The following is a 19,982-nucleotide window of genomic DNA, read 5'->3' on the forward strand; positions in this document are numbered from 1 at the left end:
CTATCGGCTCCTTATATTGGTAACAATTTTTTGCTAGTGCATGATAATGCAAGACCTCACGTACACGAACTGTAACCGAATATTTACAACAGGTAAATCTTAGGGCTTCGCATTGGCCATCGCATAGTCCAGATCTTAACCGGATCGAACATTTGTGGGACATAATTGGCAGAAGACTACGACAGCGTTTGCCACCTCCAAGAACCTTACAAGAGGTAGAAAAAGTAGCTCTCGAGATTTGGAATGATATTGATCAAGACCAAATAGCATACCTCATTTGTAATATAAAAGTATATATCTCTTTTATTATCGAACATAAGCGAATGAATAAAAAAACACGATGTTAAGAAAGTCTAAGGCTACAATTGAGTTTCAATTTAAATATTTTTTATATGCTAGAATATTACACAGGGTGTTCCGAACTTTAAGAAAAAAACACAGTACGATTGTTACACCCGGTATAAAATGGCCTTTACCTGTCTATCAACAATAATATTACATCGATTTTCTTACAATAGGGCTATAACATACTAAAAAAAATCACTCAAATCGGAGAACAGGTTTAGGAAATTTGAGACTTTTAACGTGTACAATAGGTAACTTGCACTAAAAAATTTTTTTGCATAAAATTGTTAATTTATGTTTTAAAATGCACTCGTATCGTTTTGCCCGTTCGGTGGGCTATTGCATTTAATGCAGTTTGCCCATAGATAAATAATATAGTTGAAATATCTTGTTTTACTCTGTGGCAAAAATGATTTTTCTGTGACAGGCAAAATATTAACATTTTATCTCTGTTGACATGTATCAAAAAGTTCTTTTTTATGAAATTACTTTTGTCGTTTCTTGTGTTGAAGAACAAAGAAGAAACAAGTAACTTAAAAATAAACAAAACTTTTAGTAATAAAAGTAAGAGTAACTAAAAAGTATTGGTGCTACTATAGTATGAGGTCTACAGTCGGGTTTCTACTATAGCTTGCGGTCTACCGAGGGATGCGGTGTAAGTATAAGCTGAGATGATAAAGATATTAACTTGTAAAATTACAATAATGATTCTTCTTATTTATGCGTATTATTAACTTTGTAAAGAAGGATTTTGTTGGCTATGTACACGTTCTATCGGTACGTCTGCTAATCACCACAATCTTTTCTCAGAAGGCTTTGAACACAATAATGAAAGGCTCCAGTAGGTACTAATAAACATTACAATAAAATATAATCTTTATTATAATGCAAATTACACTGCAATCTTTTCCAGGATATACGAAATCCTTCGATTAGAGGTAGGTAGATCAAACCCACGGGATAAACCGTATACTATAATATAATGGTACTAAACTATTGTTATGAACGGTTTAAACATGCTTATTAATAACTCTTACTTATTTGCCTTGACACCTCGCATTTCTCCAATAGAATAGCTTTCACTACTTTTTATAAAAGTTGCCACCATGAAGAAATCAACGGTAGGTAAGTTGTCAGACTTACCCTCGTCCGTCATATTATGCGTTTTAAACTCTTTACAAAGTAGCACTCAACTTTATCAATTTCAGTTTAAAACTAAGCTGATTGGGGAACTACTTATTACAATATATAAGATAAACATAAATAATACCTAGGAATTTTCCATTAAAGACGATTAAAATGTAATATACCCGTGATACCTACCCTAATCGCGTTGTTTCCGACTGCTAGCCCGGTTGACCGTGGCCCGTGACGTCGGACCAATAGAGCCTCCTAAGATATTTGAATTTTATAGCATTTTCAAAGCGTCGTAATTAGCGTACGGGTTAAAAATATTTGTTTTTTTCGCATGCAAGCGTTTTAAGATCATGTTACCTTGTGTTTTTTAATATCATTTAAATAATATCATATTTAAAAATTTATGCAAGTTCCCTATTCTGCAAGTGAGTCGATTATTTTGCTCTCAATTGTTAATAGTATTAAAAATTTAGTGGGAAAGAGATACAGGTGAATTAAACTACTGGTGGCGACATATCGCAGGTTCGAGTTTGACTACTTACGAAATATTTAAAAAGAGTTTGCGGCAAACAGGTATAACTTCACTTGTATCCCTTTGCCTGTAAGGTGTTGGATATTATTTTTGGTGATTTGTTTAGTATCTTTGCAAATAAAGCCATTAAAAAAGTATTCAAAATAAGTGAAATAATAACACAAAATGTACCAAGTAAGTTTTCATAAATAAAAATGTTTAATTTTTACGTAATTTTTCTTTCATTTTATTTATATTTTAGGTTAAGAATTTAAGAAATTCGTAAGGTACTTAATAGGTCTGGATCCCGCGTATGAAAAAAAAGTTGATTAATAGCAAGCTGAAAATTTGTTAATAGCTTAAGGGTGTCTAGTCGGATAAACTTTGATATATGGGAACACTGGAAGAGGGGCAGTTTTAATTGTGGAACAGGTTATAAATTTGGAATGGTAAGACCACGAAAACGGCACATTTATTTTGTCCGACAGAACAGACTTAAACTCTCCGAACAGAGATTAAGCTCTCATGCAAAAATCAGAGTGCTATTTATCACCTGTCATAGTTCCTGTCATTTGACATATTCTACATGTTCCACTCATTAAAACGCCCATTTGGTGTTAAATAGCAGTCTGATTTTTGCATGAGAGTTTAATCTCTGTTCGGAGAGTATAAGTCTGTTCTGTCGGACAAAATACATGTGCCGTTTTCGTAGTCTGACCGTTCCAAATTTTTAACCTGTTCCACAATTAAAACTTCCCCTGTTCCAGTGTTCTCATATATCAAAGTTTGTCCGACTAGACACCCTTAAGTTATTAACAAATTTTCAGCTTGCTATTAATCAACTTTTTTTTCATACGCGGGATCCAGACCTATAAGTGGCAAAGAGAAACAAGTGCAAAATTTGAAGCAGAGGCGAAAATTTGAAGTGCGAACGTTTTTTTCCAAATTTCAAATATTTTGAATGAAAATAAATACTAACTTTACAAAAGCTTTTACAATTAGATAAATAAAAGGTATAAAGTTAATTCAAAATAAGTTCATAAGTGATTAATTAGCTGTAGAATTTACTATGTAAATTTAACTTTGATTTCGGTTTTCTCAATTGAACCATTTTATCGCTTGTACCCCTTAGCATCTGGTCCCCTCAATTGTAATTGTCAATATCGCAACAAAAATTGCCAAACTCAAATGGTGCTTGAAGATGACACTTTGTTAATCTTAGATCTTCGGTTAATTATTATTTCACTTTCAAATAGTAATGCTTCTTCGAACAGTAATGGAGTAAATCGAACAGTAATGGAGACATAATACACCTCTGTCTAACTCCTCTTTGTTATTATTCGTAAGTCCCTTTTGTCTGTTTTTTGTCTTTAGAAATTGAACTAGTTTTTCATGTCCTACTTTGCCAAATGCTTTTTCAAAAACAACGTAACAACAACATCCACATTCATATCCATGCATCTTTGAGCTATAACATTAAAAGCAAATAACAAACATTCATATCCACATTTATCTCCATGGCTTTTTGAGCTGTCACATTAAAAGCAAATAACGACTCTTTGGTTTCTAGTCCATTTCTGAACCCAAACTGACTATCATATATCCCTTCTTCCAGTTTTTTATTTATATACGTCGGAAAAATGAAAGAATACCCATGAACGAACATATAAAACACGCTGTATTTTCCTGTCACCGTGTCACAAAGAAAATTGTCCAACGAAAGTACATGTAATAATAATTCTTACATGTACTTGCGCTCGACAATTTTTTGTGTGACACGGCGACAGGAAAATACAGCGTGTTTTATATGTTCGTTCATGGGTATTCTTTCATTTTTCCTACTGTAGCCATGTATTATTTTCAAGAATAATTTGAGATTATGACTTTCTACCTTTTGATCTCAGATCTAGATAAATATCTCTTTATTTCAGTTTAGATACAATAAATAAAATCTCAGATAATGCAATTAGTTGCTGACATTGTATGATGACATGACACTTTTACTAGGATTACATTGAAAGTAGTAATGCTAGTATCACACCACACACGCCCACATTAATTGGTCAATTCATCAGTATTCCATAATACTACCTTACAATGGCTTAAGATGACTTATTATCGAAGAAGACATAGTTAAATACGAATACATATTTTCTATTAAACTAGTACAGCTTATGAACTGTAGAAAATTCCTATTGCTAGTAACTAAACTAAAATTACACCATTGTTTATATAGAGATAGTTGGTCAGCCCAATAGGAAAATTTGATTCAAATTGAGACAGTCACCAGATGTCCTCACAATTTCTGTCAGGGTCGCAACGTCAAAATGCATAGACACCAAGTTGGATAAAATACTATTCATAACACCCCAACTCGCATACATATTAAGAAAAATAAATATATATGGAAACCCATGAAATGGATACCCACAGAAAACAGAAAAAGAGGAAGGCCAAGAACGACATGGATACAAGGAGTAAGACGATCAATGAGTGTACGAGGATTAGAAGATGAAAACTGCAATGATAGAAGATATTGGCAACAAGGCATCGGACAACGTCGGAGGACGTTTTGAACCCGAATTTATATATAAATATACAGGGTGTTTCATTAATAATTGTCCATATAGTAGCTGGAGCAACCTTAGCACAAAATACGAAGATTTAACCTAAAACACCTTAATAAAATGTGGTTCCTTACTGAGTTACAGGGTGTTTTATCTAGAAATTTAAAATCTATTTTTGCTCAGCATTTTAAAACTAATCGACTTATCCTATTCATACTTAGCAGAAAGTCCGACTACTATACACCCTACTAAATTATTATAAACAAACGTTTCTAGCTACTACCAGAGGCGTACAACAGGGGATAGTGAATGGTTGACCCTTCTCAAATTCTACGCCACTGGGGGAAATACTATTTTAGTGCCATTTTTATATTCTCCAAAACTTTCTACGTAAATAATATACTCTTCATTGGTAACGATAAAGTCATTAGTTTTCGAGATATTTGAAGTTAAATATGAAACGGCACAGTTATTTTGATTAATGTATAATATGATTTATATGATTAAAATTTAAAAATTATTTGTACCCAGTACTTTAAAACTATTTGACGTATTCTTATTATACTTGGCAGAAAGTGTAGGTACTGTACACACTACTAAATTAAGATAAATATACGTTTCTAGCTACTACCAGAGGCGTACGACAGGGGATAGTGCCTGGTTGACCCTTCCCAAATTCTACGCCACTGGCGAAATTGCTATTTTAGTGTAATTTTTGATTTTCCAATACTTTTTATGTAAATAATATTCTCTTCATTCGTAACGATAAAATGATTAGTTTTCGAGATATTTGACATTAAAAATGAAGCGACATAATACATTAATCAAAATAACCGTATCGTTACATTTTTAACTTCAAAGATCTCGAAAACTAATGACTTTATCGTTACGAATGAAGAGCATATTATTTTCACAGAAAGTATTGGAGAATCCAAAAATTGAACTAAAATAGCAATTCCGCCAGTGGCGTAGAATTTGGAAAGGGTCAACCATTCACTTTCCCCCGTCGTACGCCTCTGGTAATATTCAGAAACGTTTGTTTAACATAATTTAGTAGTTTGTACAGTACCTATACTTCCTGCCAAGTATGATAAGGATATGTCAAATAGTTTTAAAATGCTGAGCAAAAATAGTTTTTAAAATTTTAGATAAAACACCCTGTAACTTCGTAAGAAGCCACATTTTATTTAAGTGTTTTAGGTTAAATCTTGGTATTTTGTGCTAAGGTTTCTCCAGTTACTATATGGACAATTATTAATGAAACACCCTGTATATGGAAGAATATACTTAGAAATTGAATTAATGATGTCATGCTACTATACGCTGTGAGCTCGTACGTAGAGGGGATATTTACAAATTCGCGAGCGCCAGTAGTGGCAAGTCTGTAAACGTTTACCGGAAATTTGACATAAATGTCAAAGTGATTAATTTAAAAAAAAGACTAAGTTTTCACTCTAATGGCATATAACATATCCCACCAGAATGAAAACAATGGGAACCTTCTCTGGTTACACCTCCGAGGCTTCTACAATTTGCAAGCCATACGGATGCTGAGACTAAGGAAGATGAGGGAATTCTACAATTTACAATTCACGTCACATCTGCTCAGCGCGGTAAAGTTCCAACGAGACTGGTTCCCTTCATACTCCACACAGAGTAAATGTAAATCAAAAATGAATAACCATTTTCAATTTCGTTGCAAAACGAAAATACAGCCGAACCATATTCCAGTCCAATCAGAGAGTGCTGCAAGCACCTCTACCGGTTTCGAAACTTATTAGTCTCTCATCAGGAGGCACATATGCTGCTCTCCCTGATCCAACCAAAACAAACCCCAGCGTGCAGTCCCGAATTGCAACGAACGAAATGGCATAGATGCCCTAGCGGCAACTGCTAGCAAAAGACTAAGTTTTCACTCTAATGGCATATAACATATCCCACCAGAATGAAAACAATGGGAACCTTCTCTGGTTACACCTCCGAGGCTTCTACAATTTGCAAGCCATACGGATGCTGAGACTAAGGAAGATGAGGGAATTCTACAATTTACAATTCACGTCACATCTGCTCAGCGCGGTAAAGTTCCAACGAGACTGGTTCCCTTCATACTCCACACAGAGTAAATGTAAATCAAAAATGAATAACCATTTTCAATTTCGTTGCAAAACGAAAATACAGCCGAACCATATTCCAGTCCAATCAGAGAGTGCTGCAAGCACCTCTACCGGTTTCGAAACTTATTAGTCTCTCATCAGGAGGCACATATGCTGCTCTCCCTGATCCAACCAAAACAAACCCCAGCGTGCTGGGGAATATGGTTCGGCTGTATTTTCGTTTTGCAACGAAATTGAAAATGGTTATTCATTTTTGATTTACATTTACTCTGTGTGGAGTATGAAGGGAACCAGTCTCGTTGGAACTTTACCGCGCTGAGCAGATGTGACGTGAATTGTAAATTGTAGAATTCCCTCATCTTCCTTAGTCTCAGCATCCGTATGGCTTGCAAATTGTAGAAGCCTCGGAGGTGTAACCAGAGAAGGTTCCCATTGTTTTCATTCTGGTGGGATATGTTATATGCCATTAGAGTGAAAACTTAGTCTTTTGCTAGCAGTTGCCGCTAGGGCATCTATGCCATTTCGTTCGTTGCAATTCGGGACTGCACGCTGGGGTTTGTTTTGGTTGGATCAGGGAGAGCAGCATATGTGCCTCCTGATGAGAGACTAATAAGTTTCGAAACCGGTAGAGGTGCTTGCAGCACTCTCTGATTGGACTGGAATATGGTTCGGCTGTATTTTCGTTTTGCAACGAAATTGAAAATGGTTATTCATTTTTGATTTACATTTACTCTGTGTGGAGTATGAAGGGAACCAGTCTCGTTGGAACTTTACCGCGCTGAGCAGATGTGACGTGAATTGTAAATTGTAGAATTCCCTCATCTTCCTTAGTCTCAGCATCCGTATGGCTTGCAAATTGTAGAAGCCTCGGAGGTGTAACCAGAGAAGGTTCCCATTGTTTTCATTCTGGTGGGATATGTTATATGCCATTAGAGTGAAAACTTAGTCTTTTGCTAGCAGTTGCCGCTAGGGCATCTATGCCATTTCGTTCGTTGCAATTCGGGACTGCACGCTGGGGTTTGTTTTGGTTGGATCAGGGAGAGCAGCATATGTGCCTCCTGATGAGAGACTAATAAGTTTCGAAACCGGTAGAGGTGCTTGCAGCACTCTCTGATTGGACTGGAATATGGTTCGGCTGTATTTTCGTTTTGCAACGAAATTGAAAATGGTTATTCATTTTTGATTAATTTAAAATTAACATTAAAAACATTAATTATAGAAAATATTAGTTGGTCAAAGCTGTGGTATATATTTTTACCTTAAATATACTTACGTTTTAAATGCTGATTTAAGTTTTTTTAATGTTCTGTAATATGTAATTATAAATTAATCTGCGCCATCTACACGATAATTGTGAAAGTATCCGAAGTAAGAAATTCATATTTTATCAATAGAACGTCAAAATGATTAGCAAAATCTTAAAAAAATCGATTACAATTTAATTACTTTTTTGCGTTGTAAATATTAAACGATACCAATTAAATAATAAATTTAAAAATTACCAGTGAAAGTTGAATTAGTAATCCGCCAGGAGCGACACCAGCAAAGCTCAGAGCGTATACATTATACATACAGAGTGAGTTTTATGTATGGAAACACTCAATTATCTCAAAAACCGCTTACACGATTTTTATAGTTTTTGGTAGGTATGGGTTTTCTAATGCGGCCGATATTATAGTGCTAATTACATTGTTGTCACATTTTCCGTTTTTCTGGAAATCTAATGAACTTTCTTATTTCAAATGGAACACCCTGTATATTTTTTGTGTTTTGAAGTCCCTAAGAAATACTGATAATTTTTCATGTTATATTACCTATACCTAAATACCATAATTTCGGAGTTATTGCTACATTTATTTAAAAAAAAAATTTAAACAAATTATAAAAATCAATTTTTTTGACCCGGGTAAACACTATTTTAGGTTGTTTGGATCATGGGGAACAAAAAAGATCTTTTATAATTTTTCTCTTAAATTAATCGTTTCCGAGTTATAAACAATTCAAAACTGAAACAAATCGAATAATGACGATTTTCAAGGTTCAAGAACACAAATAAATAATTTTATTTTTGAAACTGCGAAGTACCCAAATTCAACCTCAAGCCTTATTTTATCAGATACCGATAAGTAATTTAAGATTGTTTCATGTTAAAACATTGTTATTTTAAATGTTAATGCAGCCCGATCGCCCGTCCTCTCATATGCACTTCATTAAAAATTAAAAATCAATGTTTTAGAATAAAAAGAGACAAAAAATCTTATGGCAAGCTATCAGAAGGAGAGTTAGGCTTGAATTTAGGTAGTTTATAATTTTAAAAATTATATTTTTTACTTGTGTTTTAGAACCTTAAAAATCGTCATTATTCGATTTTTTTCAGTTTTAAATTGTTGATTACTCGAAAACAATTACCTTTTTTGTTCCCAATGATCTAAAGAACCTAAAATAGTATCCACCTGGGCAAAGAAAATTGATTTTTATAATTTATTTAAATTTAAAAAAAAATTTAAAATAAATGTAGCAATAATTCCGAAATTATGGCATTTAGGTATAGGGAATATAACATGAAAAATAATCAGCATTTCTTAAGGACTTCAAAACGCAAAAAAATATAGGGTGTTTCATTTAAAATAAGAAAGTTAATTAGATTTGCAGAAAAACAGAAGATCTGACAGCAATGTAATTAGCACTATAATATCGAATGCATTAGAAAACCCCTACCTACCAAAATCTATAAAAATCGTGCTAGCCGTTTTCGAGATAACTGAGTGTTTCCATACATAAAACTCACTCTGTATAATAGCATGACATCATTAATTCAATTTCTAAATATATTCTTCCATATATATTTATTTTTCGTAATATGTATGAGAGTTGGGGTGTTGTGAATAGAATCGTATCCTACTTGGTGTCTATGCATTTTGACGTTGCGACCCTGACAGAAATTATGAGGACATCTGGTGACTGTCTCAATTTGAATCAAACAAATTTTCCTATTGGGCTGACCAACTATCTCCCTATATAAACAATGATTACACAATGATAACCAAATTATTTTACCTTAAGTGGCATTCTATCACAGACGTAAGTTCAGGAGTTTTGGTACTCGTTACTATCCTTAAAATTTTATTTGACACTATGCACATCAAATCTTCAGAGGCACTTCCTAAAATCTCATATGCAACCAGCTGCTCGTTATAATTCCTGCAAAATAATTTTTAATAATAAAAAATTCGTTGCAAATTCTACTCAATTACTTACTTATTATTTACCCTGTAGAGATATTCTTGGCCTTGGCTTTGCTTGGAATTGAATTTTGGCAACAGTTCTCCCGGTCCAAAAACGCATCTTGGTAATCGATTCCTTTGAGGCATAAGCTTACTACAATTAATAATTACAAATAAAAAAAATTGTATATTTAGAATAAAAAATCAAACAAAAAATATTTATAATCTAAAAGTCATTTTTTATATTGACAATTATCCCATTAAAAACTTATTTTAGAGTCTCAGATCAATGTTAATGTTTTGTACTGTTTTTAGCAATTCTTTACTGTGTTTTAAACTGTCTTATCATTTCTACCATATTTCATACGAACTAACCAACATATTAATTCAAAATATGTTTATTTTGACGTTTCTACTTCCGCGCAATATAAACGTATTTTTAATTAAAATTATAGTTGCCTAACTTCACGCGCAACTTTGATAAGAGAATGATAAAAAAATATGCATTGAAATCCAGATCCCGTAATTTTTTGAGCATTATAAAGTGAGTACAAAGAGATACACATTTTTATTTTGTAATTACACCTTCAATTTACCGTGCATTTCTTATAGACTCTACCGATAAGGTAGAGTCGTGTTGATGAACATCAGGGCGACCCTATATTTCTTATGCCTTTCAGAATTACATGAAACCCAGTATTTTGTTATTGGGACCGTGCAAGTTCGGAAAAGCGACACCTGGTTTCATAGCTCAGCAACATTTTTCGCACTTTTAATTATATTGGCCAATTATATTAGTCCTGGTTGCTGGATAATTGTCAAGGCCACAGCCCAAAAAAATTACAAGAAAAAAGTAAGATTGGGGTTATGTTATTAAAAGGTAAACAATTGTATGTAGTAAATAAAATTAATTATTAAAATGCAGTACTGCAAGCAAAATACAATTACATAATTAAATTTAATTTTATCTAATATTTGCATATCATATCAATATTGTGGAGCAACATGTAATTTTTCTTCTTCAATGACAGTAGGTATGAAATATACGTCAATTTGACAATTTCAATTGACAATATGAATTATTTAAGAACGTTTCAAGATTTCTCCGATAATTGAGCACGATCGTTTCTCGTATCCCCTCCAAGTACTTGCACACCGCGAATAGCCTTACTATAGGGTATTCGCGGTGTGCAAGTACTTGGAAAGGGAAACGAGAAACGACCGTGCGCGAGTCGCGGAGAAATATTGCAACTATCTTAAATCATTCATTGTCAATTGAAATTGTCAAATTGACGTATATTTCATACCTTCTGTCATTGACGCAGATAAATTATATATTGCTCCACAATATTGATATGATATGCAATTATTATATAAAGGTAAATTTAATTAATTGTATTTTGCTTGCAGTACTGCATTTTAATAACTGATTTTATTTACTACATACAATTGTTTACGTTTGCTAAACATAACCTGCATCTTATTTTTTCTTCTTATTATTTTTTGGACTATGGTCTTGACAGTTATCCAGCAAGCAGGACTAATATAATTGGCCAATATAATTAAAAGTGCGAATAAAAGTACAGAGCGTAGAAATAGAGGTCGCTTTGCCGAACTTGCACGGTCCCAATATATCAAGCATTGCTGTGATCTAAACAATTTAATACATGAGTTGTGCAGAATATCTATTGGAATCAAAAAGTACGAGTGAGGGTGAACAAATCAATGAACATAGAGGAATTTGAAATATTAAGAGGGGTACGACAGGGGTGTATTTTGTTCAACCGCTTTGTAGAGAATATTTTTGTAGAGGCACTTGAAGGCTGTGACTGTGGTATAAAGGTCAACGGGTACCCGATAAATAACATTCGTTACGCCGACGACACCGCTATAATCACAGATAACGAACATGATATGCAGTTGATGCTAAATAAAATAAATGCCGCAGGAAAAACATATTGCTTGAAGATAAATGCTGGAAAAACTAAATGCATAGCAATAAGAAAGGGAGCACTTTTAAGAGTACAACTGCAAGTAGATAATACTCCAATCGAGCAAGTGAAAACATTAAAATAGTTGAATGATGGTGAATGACCAATGGAATCTTCAACAAGAAATAAAATGCCGTACCGAACAAGCAAGACAAGCTTTTATTAAATTTAAACCGTTACTTTATAACCTCAATATTTCTTTCAATCGCCGTTACAGAATGGTTAAGGGCTGTGTACAGTCGGAAAAATGAAAGAATACCCATAAACCAACATACAAAACACGCTGTATTTTCCTATCACCGTGTCCCACAAAAAATTGGCCAGGTATGGTCCATAATGTTACACGGCACGGAGACATAGACGTTGAAAATATCTTCCATTAATAAGTTGGTGGCCTTCAAAATGTGGACCTCGCGAAGAATGTTACGCATACTATGTACAGATAAGGTGAGAAACGAGGAAGTCTAAAGAAGAGCAAATACGGAGAGAGAATTACGTGAAATTGATCAGGTACGAAAAATGGATACTTGGACCATATCCTGAGAGTTTTCCCTTTTAGGTTTTCTCTTATTAACTGAAAAAATCACTTTTGTTTAAGAAAATTTTTATTATGTGGAATATTTCCATTTTCCTTTGGTAGTACTGTATCATAGTATATTATAGCATCAATATTTCGAACTTTGCGCGGTCCCTCTTCAGGTGACAGTGATAACTTTGATTGGAGAGTACATCATGTGACACCTCATTTAAAAGCTTTTGAAAGACTGATTACAAAAATGTATAATACTTTAATCCTTTTGGAAACCGTAGGCGCAAAATTTCGGTCGAATTATTTTGAAATGTATTCATTTTTTTCGAATCCTGAGAAAATTAATAAGTATTTGTGAAAAATTTAAACGCAGAATAAAAGATTACATTATTACCGAGGGTCGAAAGTTCTTTAGAATAAACAAAAACTTCTTTTGAATGATATATTTGAAATTAAAAATCCGACTAAATTGTCTTTTTTTTTCACCCCTGTGACTTATTAAAATAATCATTATAGAAGTTCTCAGGGACTTTTGACCCTCGATAATACTGTAATATTTCATTCTGCGTTTAAATTTTTCAAAAATACTTATTAGTTTTCTCAGGATTCGAAAAAAATGAATACATTTCAAAATAATTCGACCGAAATTTTGCGCCTACGGTCTCCAAAAGGATTAAAGTATTATACATTTTTGTAATCAGTCTTTCAAAAGCATTTAAATGAGGTGTCACGTGATGTACTCTCCCATTAAAAAAAATCAAAGTTATCACTGTCACCTGAAGAGGGACCGCGTAAAGTTCGAAACATTGATGCTATAATATACTATGATTATTTTAAAAATCGACCTGCTCGAGCGTTTTGCTTATGTGCTAAAAATAAATAAGTTAGTAAGGGGGTAGCACTTATTTTAGCGCACTGTATATGTATAGCTTATTATGTTACTTATAGTTCGGTATTGGGAACTTATCAAATTTTACACCAGTATTTTGAATTTCTTTATAAAATAATTAACCAAAGTAAAGTTATACCTAAATTATAGTCAAATAATTAATCATATAAAAGTTATATTATTACTACACCAAAGAACAGTACCTACCAACTACCAAAGAAAAACAGAAATATTTCACTATTTCACTTAATAAAAATAATATTCTTAAACAAAGATGATGATTGTTTTCAGTTAATAAGAAAAAAGAATGTGTGTGTACTTTGTACGCACGTAAGAAGATATTCTTCTATTATATAGGTAATTTCAACGAAGTAAATATACGTAACAGGTTATTTGTATTTTATTTAAAAATCAAACTAACTTTCTTATCTACCACTTTCAAAAAATTTTTATTAAAACAACCAAAAATAAAAAAAAATGAATCGCCCGGGACTAGAACCCGCGTCATTCCAATCACGGAGCTAACGCCTTACCAACTACACCAGCGGGGTACTTCTAATTGACATGTAAGTTTCGGATATAATTACACAACACGGCGACATATAGTGTAAAAAATGAATGTTATGTCTATATAATATTTTATTATTTTACTAAAGAGAAACACAAATCCAAAAACACAAGAAATATAATAAATAATACCTTTACTAAAAACACTAATATATTCTTTTAATGACTTATTTGCACCGATACAGATAGATAAATACCTATCTTGAAAGATTAGCAAGGAACTACATACTGTATGTGTGCGCAGGCGCGCAGATTTATGTACAATTTTACCCTCAATCGAATCGCCGCTAAAGAAGAATATCTTCAAAAAACCGTAAAGGGAAAATTAGGGTTTAAACAAACCATCTATTAGACGAATTCAAAATACCGGTGTAAAATTTCTAAGTCTCCAATAACTATAACCTATAACATATAGGTATCCTACACATATAACGATGTTTTTTATTTAAAATATTACTAAAGCTGTATAATTACGTTAATAAGTATATGTATTTTGAATTTTATTTATAGATATCCTACCAAGCGAAGTTAGATTTCATTTCACTGTCTTAAACTTAATGATATATGTATAAGTATATAATCTATATGCTTTTCAAATTGCCCGCCAAATCCAGAGACTGACTGTCAATTGTCTAGAAGCTCGCCACTTAAAGTATTTGGTTTTCGCTAACCGCAAGTGAAAATACGCAATCTCTCAACTAATCGTCCAAGGAAAGATTACGGTCAAGAGTGGAGTAGGTCGCAACAAATGTCGTGGCCACGAAATATAAAGAGCTGGAAAGGCATAAATAACTCTGGCGAGCTGTCGCCAACGCACTATAGGTGCATGGCACCATAAGAAGAAGAAACAACTTAACCTAAGATACTTTTAATGACACCGAAGTGCTTTGACATGAATTTTATCGATTATGTAGGACTCCACTATTATAATACTACTTACCTTCTACTTGAATCTCTTACAGCCCTTGCAGTTTCTGAGGCAAAATCTAACACTCCTACTATAGGCTTTGTTACTGCTCCTACTACACCCTTTCCCAAACCTGAAATGACTCCTTGAATTCCATCATTTGAAGCGCCTTCATAGACTTGTTTAAATATTCCGGTAGCACCTCCCAAAAGTCCAAAGCCTAATCCTTTGAATCCTGAAAATTGAATATTTAACTAATGAAAAGTAAATAATACAAGTTTTTGTACTGTCTTGTTTATTTCCTATTGTCACTCATATCAGGCTCAGTCTCATTCACAATTATTACTGTGAATGTACTTAAACAAAGATGTCGTGATCGTGATATATCTGCAGACATATAATGTTGCTTTATTTACTTCTAAAAGGTATTTGATAATGTTAAGCACTAAATATTAATCGAACTTCTAAAAGACATTTGCTTGGACGGCAGACACATTCGCATAATTGCAAATTTGTTTTGGAATCCAAAGACATCAGTTTTATCTCTTAATATTAAAAGAGGCGTACGGCAGGGATACCTCTTGTCGCCCCTGCTTTTCAACGTTTGCTCCGAGAGAATTTTTAGAGAGATTTTTTAAATGTGAATACCGTGCAGTGTTCAGTGTTTTCCACTGTCGTCCACTTACCGTTTCTAAATCCTGTGTGATATGATATGTGTCAAGATGTCTCTATAGTTTTCACATCTCATGTTGTCATGTTTTTTGTGTAATGGGCATATTTTGCCATGGCCCACTGTGTTGGCATTTTTCTGGTTCCCATATTCTTTTTATTAGATTATGTATCTCTTTTTGTAGCTTTTTCACTCAAGCTTTTATCATTTCCCATTATTTTTTACCATGCCATAATTTTTTATTCCCTTTATTTCATTTTTTATTTATTCCTTTGTATGTATTTCTACTATATCTACGTTTTTGTTTAACAGTAATTGTGTAAAGTAAGTTTGCCAATATCTCATTATGTCCCCTGGTTCATTTATTAACACCCCTTCATCATTGTTCATGTATAGGTTATTTTTCTGATATGATGTTTCCATTTTTATTGTTTCTTCATAAAAGGATCTTAATTCCTTTTTTTTTGTAATTTTTCTTTTATCTCTTTATTACTTTGGCATGTTCTTTTTACAGTTCTACTCAATTCTCTGTATTCTTGTCTGCTACTGTCACTACTACATATTTGTTAAATTTTTTATTCTTATTTTTCTAATTGCTTCTGCTAATTTTCGACATCCCTCATCATACCATTCTTTTGTTCTGAGTATATTAAAAACTGTTATTGAAGTATATTAAAAAGTTATTAAAAGTCTCACCTGCTAAAATATGATCTGAGCTTTTACCACTGTGCACCGTTCTAATTTTTTGCCTCATTTCTTCATGGGAGTCATCCATGGCTACTCTTCCTAGTCCATCCGATAAGGATTCGGTTATTTTTGCTGCTGAATTGGACATGCCGTGTGTGACGTTTTTCACTAACGAGCCCACGTTTCCTTCGTAAAGAACACCCGAGATTCCTTCTGAGACGTCCTTCACCAAACCTAAAGGATTTCCTATAAAGTCCACTGAACCGATTATAATACCAGCTTGCCACATCAGTCCCTGCAAAAATAAGAATACTATGTCATGAATACAAATATTACATAAAATTTATACCCAATTAATGGCCATAAATTACTGGTGATTATTATTTAATATTATAAAAAACTAAAAAAGACGTCTTCAATATTTTTCAAAAATCTATCGAATGGTACTAAACATGACCTCCCACGGAGAGGGGCGGGGGTAAATTAAAAATTTTAAATACATACCCCGCGATATTTCGCAAAATGAACATTGTTAGGATTTTTATTTTTTAATGTTTTAGTAACTAGTTTTGTTTTGTACTCAGTAGTTGGTAGAACTGAATTTTGACATGAAAGCGAAGAAGAAATTTGACATGACAGATATAACCTATAAAATTATTAAAATCATGTATCCACGTGTGTAAATAAATAAACATACAAAAACCAAATCTATAATCATCATCCAATTCAGTACCCTATGGAATACAAAAAACACAACACCCATATAAATAGTTAATCTAACTTACGCTAGTACAAAATTGATAATAACCGAAATACAGGGTGTCAAAGTTAAACTTTTATTTTATTTATTCTTGAATATTTCCTAACGTGCATGGGATAATAACACGAAATTTGGTAAACGGAGGTTTTTTGGGACGAGAAATCTAAATTTGCTACCAAAAATTATGTATTCCCCAGAGGGCGCCAACGCCTTTCAGAGCTCATTTAATATGTTCATATTTTTTTATTACCCACACCCACTGACTTTTTGAATCAAAACTTTTATTCTCTTAATATTTTTACTTAAAAAAGGATAATACATTCATCTTGCTAAACTTAACCGTTTTCGAGATAAACGCATTTTAAATCTGCAAGACAACATAATTTTTTGCATAATATCATTGTAGTTATACTCGAAAAATAACTTAAAACCATAAAAATTTCCAAAATGTATCGCAAATTTCTTCAAATGGAATTTGCGATGTAATTACATAAATATGAGAACTGGCACAATTATTATGGTTTTAAGATATTTTTCGGGTGAAACTACAATGACATTATGGAAAAAATTATGTTGTATCGCAGATTTAAAATGCGTTTATCTCGAAAACTGTTGAGTTTAGCGAGATGAATGTAGTATACCTTTTTTAAGTAAAAATATTAAGAGAATAAAAGTTTTGTGTAGAGTGGCGGATAAAAAAATTGAACGTATTAAATGAGCGAATATATATGTGGCGCCCTCTGGGTAATACATAATTTTTGGTGGCGAATTTAGATTTCTCGTCCCAAAAAACCTCCGCTTACCAAATTTCGTGTTGTTATCCCATTCCTGTTAGGAAATATTCAAGAATAAATAAAAATAAAAGTTTAACTTTGACACCCTGTATTTCGGTTATTATCAATTTTCGTACTAAGGTAAGTTAGCTTAAATCGACCTATTTTAATCCAGGAATCTAAGGTTAAGCTATGGCCCATTCTTTACGAAACACCCTGTATAGAACATAAAAATAAAAATAAAATAAACTGTATAAATCTAACTATATCTAGCTCTAGTTCCATCCCTACTTCTGGAGTATTGGGCGCCTATGCGTTTCTTGGCGAAAGGTGTAAGATTGTTGACTGGCCGGGTCAGCACAAAACTAAATATATAAAACAAAATAAATTAATTAAAACTTACTGTATTAAAATGTTTAATTATGGTCTGTATTAAAAACTGACTAGTTTCGAACGGATGCTTCCTTTCAAAAGCTTCCAACTCTACAGCAGCATCTTCAAATTTAATTAATGTTAATCCAAGTTTTCTTTTTATGCGTTGTAACTGCTTGGGAAGCTTACTAGCAGTCGTAACGCTCAGTCTTATCTGATCCGGTATCAATTTTATGATTCCAAAGTAGTACCTAAAACACAAATAATCTATATTTTACAAGAGATTCTATTTGTTTATAGACATTTACTACATATGTTTCTTCCTGTCGTTTCGTCTATAACTATAGAAGACATTGGGGGCTATGCTGTATCCTTTACGTAAAGTGATTACGTACATGTGTAAAGTTCAGAATTACGTACATCAGATTACAGTCGTCAAAACATAAGTGTATAAAGTGGTATGATGTATCAAAAAAATTACGTATCATGTTATTTAGGGTTCTGTCATGTCCTGACTGTCAGTTATGTTAACCCAACTTTTTGCTTGTTTTTAAGTTTAATGTTTATATTTATATTTTGAAAAGATGAATTTTGTAAATCGGTTATTTATGTACTTAAATGCTGTGGCAGAAAGACATAATTTAAATCTAGAGTGACTTCAGTTACGAGATGGATTACGAGACAACCAGTAATCCGTTTTTATGAGATATTTCAGTGCCAAAAACTATTACTGTGATATAAAATTAAATAAAACATTGTAATTACTACTAGATTAACAATCTTATATTTTTTATGTTTAGTGATAATGTTTAAAATTTAATGGACTAAGCTCATGTTGTAAGTTTTTATGCCTCTTTAATACAATGCTTTTTTTGTCTTAATTTCATTGTATTTACTGAGAAAAGAATTATAAATTTATTTTAGACTTGATGAAACAAATAAATTTTGCGAAAGCTTGATATTGATACATTCACTGACACAACTGCATATGAAGTCACTCCTTAAGAAGATGTGACTACATGTGAAGTGTGTCCGTTAATGTGTCTACAGAGTTTTTTTTTATTCTGCCCCTTAACTTAATGACTGCAACATCAAAATACAGATAACAGACACTAAGAATTCAGCTTTTTCACCCATTTAGTGAAGATGTTTTGTTTACAAATCAACATTATCAGTTTATCTACATTTCTGTATGCTATACCGCTATATTTACTAGAGGTGTATGCTAGCTTGGGAAAAGATCACTACAGAAGCAATGCAACCAATTTGTGACAATAATGTTAGAAGATCCTAACGATTCCAGAGCAACAACTAACACATCCAAGGAGGAAGCTACAGCTACCCGAGGAAAGGAATGCGGAATGTTTCAAACAATCAATGTTTAGAGTTTTTCAAACAAGGAAAGGTTAACGCAGACCTATTCTAACTTGGCATACTGTACTGATGATAGCTAATGAGTCAGAGACGTGTCTGTCTTCACATAGTATATCTTAAACATACTGTATTTTTTCCATCCTTGTTGTGAGACATGCTGATATATACTTCCTACTTGATTTTACTGTCAACTCGCACTGACCATGAGGAAGTGGTTCAAGCACTTCAAAAAATAAAGGAATCAGAGGATATTCCTGGAGAAATGTGGAAGCCATTAGGAGAGGCAGGAATAAGTTGGCTAATACGTTTATTTAATAGAATTATGGAAGTTGGACAAATGCTAAACGAATGGAGAAGCAGTATATTTGTACCCGTTTATAAAAACAAAAAAAAATACAATAATGAACAAACTACAGAGTCATAAAATTACTTAGACACTTCATGAAAATATGGGAGAGGCACAGTAAGTACTCAGTTCTTATTTATACTCATTAGTTTTGGATCAGTAAACAAGGGAACTGCATAGACCTGGATAATGCGTACCAAAAAAAAGTTGATTAATAGC

The 19,982-nt window shown here is 32.9% G+C and overlaps 1 protein-coding gene across 1 annotated transcript in view; it reads right to left on the minus strand.

Moving 5' to 3' along the window:
- LOC114329221 (intermembrane lipid transfer protein Vps13D) overlaps positions 1–19,982 on the minus strand; it is a 184,098-nt gene that overhangs the window by 7,275 nt on the left and 156,841 nt on the right. Inside the window, exons 37-41 of the mRNA XM_028278261.2 lie at positions 18,075–18,294; positions 16,148–16,433; positions 14,815–15,016; positions 9,933–10,052; positions 9,732–9,875 (exon numbers count right to left, since the gene is read on the minus strand). Of these exons, the coding sequence (XP_028134062.1) occupies positions 9,732–9,875; positions 9,933–10,052; positions 14,815–15,016; positions 16,148–16,433; positions 18,075–18,294 (972 nt within the window). The remainder of the gene's footprint in view (positions 1–9,731; positions 9,876–9,932; positions 10,053–14,814; positions 15,017–16,147; positions 16,434–18,074; positions 18,295–19,982) is intronic.

The sequence above is a fragment of the Diabrotica virgifera genome, chromosome 7 (assembly GCF_917563875.1).
Source record: "Diabrotica virgifera virgifera chromosome 7, PGI_DIABVI_V3a".
NCBI lineage: Eukaryota > Metazoa > Arthropoda > Insecta > Coleoptera > Chrysomelidae > Diabrotica > Diabrotica virgifera.